This window comes from Fundulus heteroclitus, chromosome 23 (genome assembly GCF_011125445.2).
Source record: "Fundulus heteroclitus isolate FHET01 chromosome 23, MU-UCD_Fhet_4.1, whole genome shotgun sequence".
Classification (NCBI taxonomy): Eukaryota; Metazoa; Chordata; class Actinopteri; order Cyprinodontiformes; family Fundulidae; genus Fundulus; species Fundulus heteroclitus.
Genome location: NC_046383.1, coordinates 16,763,060 through 16,772,839, shown reverse-complemented (window position 1 = coordinate 16,772,839; position 9,780 = coordinate 16,763,060). Strand labels below are relative to the sequence as shown.

Genomic DNA, 9,780 nt, shown 5'->3' with positions numbered 1-9,780 from the left:
GAGAGGGAGAGGGGGGGGGGGGCATACATGTGGGAGCAGGCGGCGGAGAGGAGGAGCCTCTGATCTGGACCCGCGCACGGATTGGACGCGCAGGATTTTCGAATCAACGCACAGAAATCTCCCCGCATGCTCAGCTCCGGTGTGCAGGAATTTGTCCTCTTGCGTCCTGCACAAAATAACCGTGTAAGCTGTTTGCAAAGCTTTCTTATTATTATTCAGGTCACTCTACTAATTTTTCTGTAATTTTAATCATGTAGGAGAAATAGATTCGATTATCTCCCCTGCAGGGGTGGAGCAAAGCTAGGAACTGCACTCATACATTGAATCCAATTAAATGTTATTTAATCAGCGCCAATTCACAACACGTGCCATCTCAAAGCCCTTTACAAAGTCAAATTTAGCTAAAACAAACAGATTGGTTAAAAAAAAAACAGCAGATTGCATCAAGTCTTAACAAGCAGCTTTCACAGCCACAGGGATAGCCTGCCTGCATTGTTGATGGCTTTGCAGCAATCGCTCATACTAAGCATGCATGAAGCGACAGTGGAGAGGAAAACTCCCCTTTAACAGGAAGGAAACCTCCAGGCTCAGTATGAACGGTCATCTGCCTCGACTGACTGGGGGTTAAAGAAGACAGAGCAGAGACAGAAAAAGCACAGAAGCACACATTGATCCAGGAATCCTTTCTATATTATAGGGTAATGGTGAATGATCTGCCCCCAGGATGACGTCACAACTGATTATACATGGCTGAATAATCAAAAACTTTGTTCATACTCATTTTCCATTTTTTCTTTTCTATGCAGTGGCTTACAAATAAAGTGTCACATAGCGACTAAAAGCTTTGAAGCGTCCTTTTTATGATTATATGCGATAGACCAAATTAGCTGTGAAGTCAAAGGGAAATTATCCATGAATTTTGAAAAGTGTGGCATCATGATAAAAGGCAGTGCAACTAATTGCCCTTAGAAGTTGACTAATTGGTAAATAGTGTTTGTCTAATTTGATCTAAGCGTGAATCTGTCTACGAAGGTCTCAGATGCCTGTCAGAAAGCATTAGTGAACAGACGGCACCATTAAGACCGAGACACGCAGCAGGCAACACAGGCAGAAGTTTAAAGCAGACTTAGTTTTAAAATAGCAAAATCCCAAGGAGCCAAGATGCCTGTGGTAACTCTGGAGGAGCTGCAGGGATTCGCAGCTCAGGTGGGAGAATTTATAGACAGGACAACTAGTGGTCGTAAAGCTAAAAAATATGCTCCTCATGAATGAATGGAAAGTGATTGATGAAAGAATGGCACAAGCCTTGTAAGGGACAAGGCTTTGGTCAAATAAAACTAAAACTGAATGTTTGGGGCTTACAAGCAAATAACTAAAGCTGATCATCACCTTAAAAACACCATCTCCACCACACACAAAAAAAGGTGGTGGCTGCATCATGCTGTGGGAATGCTTTTGTTCAGTAGGGACAAGGATGGCGGAGCTGGGTGCAGACTTAGAAAAAACCCCAAAAAGGAATCAAGAGGCTGTGGCAGAAGTTCATGTTCTAGTGGGTCAACGACTCTGAACATAAATCTACAGCCATTCTAACACATCAACATGTGTTAGAATGGCTACGAAAGTCGACGTGCCGACCTAAATTTCAATTAAATTAAAGTCAATTCAATTTTATTTATATAGCGTCAGTTCATCTTACATATCATCTCAATACACTTTCAAGTCAAATTCAATCAGATTATGCAGATTGGTCAAAAAGTTTCCTATCTAAGGAAACCCAGTAGATTGCATCAAGTCTTGACAAGCAGCATTCACTCCTTATGAAAGAGCGTAGAGCCACAGGGAGAGTTGTGCATTGTCCATGGCTTTGCAGCAATCCCTCATACTGAGCATGCATGAAGCGACAGTGGAGAGGAAAAACTCCCCTTCAGCGGGAAGGAAAAACCTCCAGCAGAACCGGGCTCAGTACGAACGGTCATCTGCCTCGACCGACTGGGGGTTAGAGAAGACACAAAAAGCACCGAAGCACACATTGATCAAGGAATCCTTTCTACGTAATATTGTAACTGTGGATGAGCCGTCTTCCCTGGATGATGCCATAGCTAACAGAACGCCAGACCAGGTGTACCTGCTGTAAAGAAATAAAAATGACAGAGAACAAAAAGTTAAAAGCTCAAATGATGACAGGCAATGCAAATTGGAGAACAGTAGGAGAACTCAGCAGAGTGAGAAAAATAGACCCTGATGTCCTCCAGCAGCCTAAGCCTATAGCATCATAACTATAGAGGTAGCTCAGGATAATCTAAGCCACTCTAACTATAAGCTTTATCAAAAAGGAAAGTTTTAAGCCTAGTCTTAAAAGTAGACAGGGTGTCTGCCTCACGGACCAAAACTGGGAGTTGGTTCCACAGGAGAGGAGCCTGATAACTAAAGAATCTGCCTCCCATTCTACTTTTAGAGACTCTAGGAACCACCAGCAGACCTGCAGTCTGAGAGCGAAGTGCTCTGTTAGGAACATACGGGGTAATCAGAGCTCTGACATATGATGGAGCTTGATTATTAAGGGCTTTATACGTTAGAAGGAAATACTTAATACTTATTTAAACCTAATTAAGTATCTGTGACAAGACTTAAAAATTTTATTGCATGGATTCTGTCCATCTGATCTGGTTGATCCTGAACTATTTTGCAAAGAAGAGTGAACAAAAACCTCAGTCTGTAGATGTGCAAAGATGGAGGAAAACTACAGCAGGAGATGAAGGGCAAGGCAACCCAACTCAGCAGAAACATTACACAAGCAGCAGCAAAGAACATTACAGTATTTTGTAAGCAAAAAGACTATTAATGAAAGTTATTGTTGCTCCTGTTTATGTATAAGCTACCAGGAATAGTTACAAAAGCCATTCTTTAAAACATTAGTTGTCGATTCGACAGTCCTGGGATTGTTTGTGAGATGTTTGCAGATTTTATTTTCCCCATGTGGCAACATTTAAGACCAATAAATGTCTTGTGATCTGCAAGTTTTCAGTTAGTGTTGCTGAGAAAGTCGCTTTACTATTGGGAATGTAACAGCAACCAGGAATAAAAGTGAGTCCAAATGCTGCCAGCGTTCAATAACAGGGACTTTAATTATCCCAGAGTCACACAGGGAACGTTTTCCCACTGCACTCCTGACCCCTAGTGGTCAGTGTTGGAACAGCGGGACAAAGGCTGGCAAAGTTCCTGACAAAATTGTATACTTTTAGAGATGTTTACAATTTTTTGTTTATCTGCTTTCTTTTCTGAAGCTCCACCCTATCAGTGTTTGATATGATTAAAGCTCTCTTGCTTTTCATTTTTAGCAGTAAAACGTAGCATAACCCTTAATAACTCTCTTTGCAGAATTAGTAGCTCTGCTTTTTTTTCTGTGCAAAAAACTTTCATCTCAGATTCAAAATGTATTTTCTCCTCTCACGTTTCATGTCCCAGTTTGAGTCTGATTAATTCCAATAATTACCCAGAGCTGGCTTACAGTATCAGGTAAATGTTATTTAAAAAACAGAAGTGCAGATGAGTCACACAGCAAATCGGTCTCCTCTGCTGTGTGATTGAAAACAGACACAAACCTCAGAGAGGAAGCTGCTGATCTGGAAAACAGACACATTGAAGCACATTGATGGATGGATGGATGGATGGATGGATGGATGGATGGATGGATGGATGGATGGATGGATGGATGGATGGATGGATGGATGGATGGATGGATGGATGGATGGATGGATGGATGGATGGATGGTCTGTGTAAGCTGCTGTAAAAATCTGACCTTACTAGAGCTACTATCGTGAATTAATTATAAACTGAGAACTCTGAGAAGTGAAATCTGTTTAAAAGAGGAAATTAACGCATGTTTCCTATGATCTAACTTTGGAAACCTGGTAATCTGGGGCCAACAAGCCTGGCAGCACTAACTATACTTCTATTATTCTGGTTTTATTGTGCGAGTTATTTAGAATAAAAGTGAAGCGACAGAAGTGCAGAGGGCCTTTGTTCGCCGTTTCATCCACCAGGGGGCGCTGTTCATCCCTAACAGAGCACCTGATTAGATTTGTGGCTAATTTGCACACATTAAGCTTTATCTGATGGGGACATTTGAGCTTCTGCTTCATGATTTTTGTGGTTCTATAATGTAAAATCCCAATGAAAGTCACAGAAAAGGTTTAAGGGCTATAAAATCTATTGCTGGACACGGCACTCAGTCTCACAAACTGCATGTGATGTCTCTGAATAAACCTAGAGATGGTTGTTTGAATTGAATATTTGCCACGAAAGGTGACGTGACAGAAATACAAACCTGACTAAGACACTGTCGTGACATCGTAGCTGTCTTCTCATAAAGATTGTGTGAAATAGAAAAGCTCCAGAGCAGCAGCAGCAGCAACAACAAAACCCTGCATCTTGTTACGAAAGGCTGCAGGCTCTTGCACACTGTCCCTTTGCACCGGTACGTTGTTACAGGGTTGTTATCTCTGCAGTGCTTCAAGCAGCATACGCTGAGTTCCTGTTCAAGATACATTGACGTGTCAAAATGCCTTATGATTCACAGTCGCTCTTGCAGGACTCAGCTGCCAAAGTAGTGACATAGATCCAGCTGAGAATCTTTGATAAGACTTGAAATGAGATTAGTACAGATCCTCTACATCTTATCTGATTCAGCTGAGCAAAGAAGAATGAGCTGGGCAGGAAAATCAGTCTGAAGAAATGAAAAACTGGTAGAGATACAACCAGCAAAAACCTGCGACTTTTGGGGGATGTTCAGGAAGTTTCTTCGGCAGTCTCGTCACGGCCCGTTGGCCTGTCCTAATTACAGAGCTCATCTCTTCTTGGTGTGTGCCTGAAAAGCGGCTGCAGAGTCTCGAGCTGATGTGAGAACGCTCTGTCGCAGGGCTGTGTGAATCTCAACCATCCCTGCCTCCTCACTACCCTGCCCACCGGGGCAAGAGGGACTCCGCCCAGCTCCCCTACTATAAAACCCCAGCAGCCACGGCAGCCCCGCCGAGGTTTGCTCACTTCCCACCAAGGGCCACTTCACCCGTCAGCCTCATCGGTGCCTCCATCACCATTGGCCTTTCCAAAAACTATCCCCAAACGACCAGCGAACATGGCTCCTTTTGAGAAATCCATGGAGATGACGCCCTTCAAGCAGAGGAAATGCCTGGGTAAGACTCTGTGAGTTCTGTTGCTTTGGTTTGTAGCATCAATGATGACTTAAACTGTGTAAAATAGTCTTTGCTTGTTTGTTCGCAGCAACGAGAAAAGATGAAGTATGCAATATTCGGTCTAAATTCCCCAACAAGTTGCCTGTAAGTTGGCGTTTTCCCCACACATACAGCATCGTGCATAAATCTCTGTTTATTGGGTGCTTTTTAAAATAACTAGCAGTCGTGTTTCCTCGCTCAGGTGATTGTTGAGCGTTACATCAGGGAGAAGACCCTTCCTCTGCTGGACAAAACAAAGTTTCTGGTTCCTTCTGAGCTCACTTTGGGTCAGTTCCTCTGCCTTCTCAGGTAAAATCTTCTCCTCACACCTTCTCCTCACCAGCCCACCCCCTCTGACCTCTGACCTTTGTGCCTCTTACCTCCTCAGGAATAAGATCGCTCTGGACCAGACCCAGACTCTGTTCCTCCTGGTGGCGGAGAGGAGCATGTCCTGCATGTCCTCCAGCATGGGGGAGATCTATTCTCGCTTCAGAGACGCCGACGGCTTCCTGTACATCACCTACGCCTCCCAGGAGGTGTTCGGAGCGCCTCGCCCCGCAGGCAGGCCGCCTCGCTGAGCCTGGGACCGATTTTTTTAACCGATGAACTGAAAGCTGACAATCAAACAGGAGAAAATGGAGAAAATGGACAAACTGAGCCAAAACGAGACACGTCTTTAAAATCCAGCAAGCTGCTCGTCTGCCTACCTCAATGGACTCCTTCGAGCGTTTAGAGACTTCATGTCCAACGTCCTCTTTGCTGATAATAGAGGACCACATGCATCCTGATGAAGGCTCCAAAGACTTGTACCCAATATAGACAGTCGTTTTGTTTTCGATTGAAAAATCTTCCTTTCAAATTGTATGATATTGTTGTTCTTTGTAGTGTTTCCTTTGTGTTTCCATCGTCCACATTGCTGCAAGATCAACGCATTAGGAACCCACCCAAAGCCACCAAACTGTCTCCACACCCTTCTTGGCACTTATTTCCCCTTATTTTTCCTTTTTTTTGTTCAAAACATCACCTCCTCGGCTTCCCTCAAAGAATGTGAACCCCGCCCACAGACTCATTATTAAACACAGAAGCGCTGTTGGACGTCTGGTTGTGCTGTTCTGATGTGTTCTGGGTCCAAAGCAGCGATAATACACCCCCAAAATGTCCTTCCTGCTGTGTGTGTCCTGTTTATTTGTATTATAACCACCAATTATTATTAATATTATTATTTGGTTTGTTGAATTATACACAATATCGGATTTCATAGCAATTGGTTGTAAGAATAATCAGAAACGTCTCAAATTTTGCAACACATTTCCTTAAAAGCTTGAGTTGAAGGTGGTGACAAGAAGAAAACAGAATTGCTTGTGCTTAAAAAAAAAAAAAAAGCTCCCTTTGTCAAAACAACCGAATGCAAATGAAAAGTACTAGATTAACACAGGTGTTAAAAATCTAAAAATGCAAAATCCTCCCCTTTTAAAGTTGCACCTAAATTCATTCACCCTCCATGTTTACAGCCAAAACGTAAAGAGCATATTCAATAAACAAATCGGAACAACAGCGACTTAAACAGCTCAGTGTTGTTTCTCCAGGTTTAGACCAAAACAGCAGATTTTCTGACCTGTAAAGTCTGAAAGTCATCAACCCCTTCATGACCAGCATCTTCAGCGCCGAGTGCAGCACCTTGTTGCTGATATGACAAGAGAAGTCAACTTTTAATCAGCTTTCCTGAGAAATCATAGCCCACTCGTCAACGTCAAAGGGCTCTAGTTAATTAATATTGATTGTTTTGCAGCTACAGGCTTTTATAAATACTATCAGGGATTTTCAGTACAGCTCAAGTCAGACATTTATTATGGGACAGTGATAACATCGTCTAAAACTGCTTGTGGAGCCAAGCTGTGATTTAATTGAGATATGTTTGGGACAACTGTCCAGGACATTTTCTCACAGGATCTCCTGATACTTAGTCTACTTAGTTTCTTTTCAGTATTTGATTCATTCTTTCTCCTCCAGACATACGGGTGATCCATGAGCTCAGAAATGGTCAGTTTTGAATCAGCGCTCCACAAAAGAGAATCTCTAAACCACAAATCGCAGCTTCTTTGTGCATTTGGGTGGTTGGTGGTGCTGAACTTCAGCCCCAGAGCCCCTCAGAGTTAGGAAAGAGCCTCGCTGTGGAAACATGAAGCTCAGAGGCTGCAGGTCTTTTGCCGTCAGTCGTTGGTGGTTTCCCTCCTCGGGAATCTCTCTGCACCTGTCGGCAGCGACCGCCTCCTTCCACAGCCAAGTGGTGGAGCCACAGCTGCTGTAACTTTAAACTAGGAAGCCACGCTGCTAAGTGTATCTCTAGGAACATATTTAGAGTATTTGTGATCCTTTTTATAATTTTCCTTGATACCCCAAACCCCAAATACGGTCCAGGTATTTAAGGTGTTGTATACCAAGAACAGCTGATGGGATGTAGTGCTAATCAGGTGTGCCTGGGACTACGCTTGTTTTAAAACTGTGGGCTCTTACGAGGAATTACATCAGCAGGATTGAACAGTTTTGTCACGGCACTAGTTATTGAACGTAAATTTAGTGTTAAATTAATTTAATGGTTAGCAGTATTTGTTCCATTTAACTAGTTAAAACTTTTCTTGTGTAATTTTTCTATTGTAAAAATCTAAACACTTTTGAATTTTAAATCTATTTAGGTTTAGCTGTATGCATTAAAACCTGTGATGACCTGGAGACCTGTCCATTGTGTATCCCGCGTCTCGCCCGATCACAGCTTTGATGCATATAGTCAACAGAGGAAAGAAATGAATTGACCTTTTTTTTATTTGACTCACTGATCACCAATCAGAGCTGATCGAAGGAAAAAAACAGCCTGCTTATTGGTGCATTTCTGTTGAAAAATAACTACATCTGTGGTCTGTTAAGCTGAACGGGCTCATTTTGAATTTAAAGTCCACACTGAATTGTGACTGTTTAATACGTCAATTTGTTAAACAATGAAATGAACAAATAATTAGGTCCATAAAAGAGGTCTGAGACAGGTTCAGTGTTTGTGAAGAAAAATGTAAGGAAGGAACAGATGGGAAAAGAGTTTATAGCTTTAAATATAAAGAGACCTATTTAATAATCTAAACTTGATGTAAAATTATTGAAAGAGAATAAGAGAGCTAGTTTAGAGAGAGTAAATCTGGACTAGGTGACTGGTTTCCTGCCAGGTTAGTATGTTAATAAGAGGAAGATTTGTTGAAATATAAAATGTTTATGTAAAAAAAAATACAAACAAACTTCTGTAATCTGGCCGAGGCCAAACGATTTTTGTTTGAAACGTCCTGGTTTTTCAAGCAGTTCATGACGCCATGCACCCTAACAATGTTCCCAGGGCCTCAGATAGTGAAGCCGGCCCACAGCATCACACGTCCTCCACCGTAAAAGGTGGTTTTCAACACGCATATCAAACCATTCCCACCTTCACTGTTTGTTGGTAAAACAATCAAGAATAAAGCACATAATTCCAGTGGTGTTTAGCAAACTCCACAGGTTGACATTTGTGACGTCATGTGGACAGAAAAATATTTCTCAATAATGTATTTACATGGGATTTGTTTCTTCCACTGAATATTTGCACTTAAATAAGAGTGGGATTTATATTTTACATTTTTTTGCCAGTGTGTCATGAAATTATGTGACTTCTTTAAAGGGCAAATTAATTTTAGTGTTTTTTCACACCTTTTCAGGTCACTAAGGAGGTTGGGATTACAAAAATGTCTGATAGGCCCTGGATTCACTGTACACAGTTTTTTTTTACCAGTTTTTCTGATAGTTTTTTTATATTGTGTGTGTATTTGGAAGCAACATTAAATCCTTCCACCTACAGCGGATAAAATGACTAAAGACGTGTGCAGTCTTTAGTCATTTTAGACATCTAGTAGGAAGTGGCTTTTGTTAAGCTGTTCCCCCACCTTTGGTGTTTTCAATTGTTTTAGGCCCATTTTGAATTAGTTGTGCTTCCTAGTTTGGTTAAACACATAGTAATTTAATTTACACTAAGCACTGTTAAGATTATCAAACCTTTATTTTGTGTTAAACTGGGTTGTATTGTTTTGTGTTAGTTAAAACCCATTTTTTTGGTAATAAATCACCTTTTTATTATACTCATTTCTCTGGACACATTTTTATGTTACTGCCCCTGAACCCCTAGACCTTGGGGGCGTTACACAGTCATTTTGAAGCCGACGTACCAATGAAATAACATAAGGACAGCAGGCTGCCATATAAACAAAGACATGAGGTGTTTTTAAGAGAAAGGTTGGTTTGTTTCTGCAAGGTGACTTTTAAAACTACATGGCTCCATTGCACAAGGGGAGCAGGGGTGAATGAATGAGGGACATACAAAAGTGATGCACCACGGTGACAAATATTTCTTATTGAAAAATGCATTTTCAGATTTAATATGTTATACAGTGAATTGCGTTCTGTAATACGTGTAGGACATAAATGACTAATCACTGCGTTTTATTGCCATTTGTACTTTTCCCATTTTCCATTTATACA

General features: G+C 41.5%; 1 protein-coding gene across 2 annotated transcripts; it reads left to right on the top strand.

Annotated features, from left to right (window-relative positions):
• Positions 1 to 38: 38 nt before the first annotated feature.
• Positions 39 to 6,786, top strand: map1lc3cl (microtubule-associated protein 1 light chain 3 gamma, like). Of its 2 annotated transcripts, none has more exons than XM_036127344.1 (5): positions 39 to 183; positions 4,920 to 5,193; positions 5,282 to 5,337; positions 5,417 to 5,541; positions 5,621 to 6,786. In XM_036127344.1, exons 1-5 carry the CDS (start codon positions 127 to 129, stop codon positions 5,808 to 5,810), a joined length of 702 nt encoding a protein of 233 aa, XP_035983237.1. In that variant the 5' UTR covers positions 39 to 126; the 3' UTR covers positions 5,811 to 6,786. The 2 variants fall into 2 exon arrangements, with proteins under 2 accessions (XP_035983237.1, XP_035983238.1); XM_036127345.1 differs by having other exon boundaries at positions 45 to 183; positions 5,435 to 5,541; positions 5,621 to 6,327.
• Positions 6,787 to 9,780: the final 2,994 nt, after the last annotated feature.

Bases quoted from the DNA above. Each gene is read 5' to 3' on its own strand.
- map1lc3cl (XM_036127344.1), top strand. From the start codon at position 127: ATGCTCAGCTCCGGTGTGCAGGAATTTGTCCTCTTGCGTCCTGCACAA. The intron at 184-4,919 runs GTAAGCTGTTTG...GCTCTGTCGCAG, and splicing joins GTCCTGCACAAAATAACCGT to GGCTGTGTGAATCTCAACCA. The intron at 5,338-5,416 runs GTAAGTTGGCGT...AATAACTAGCAG, and splicing joins AATTCCCCAACAAGTTGCCT to TCGTGTTTCCTCGCTCAGGT.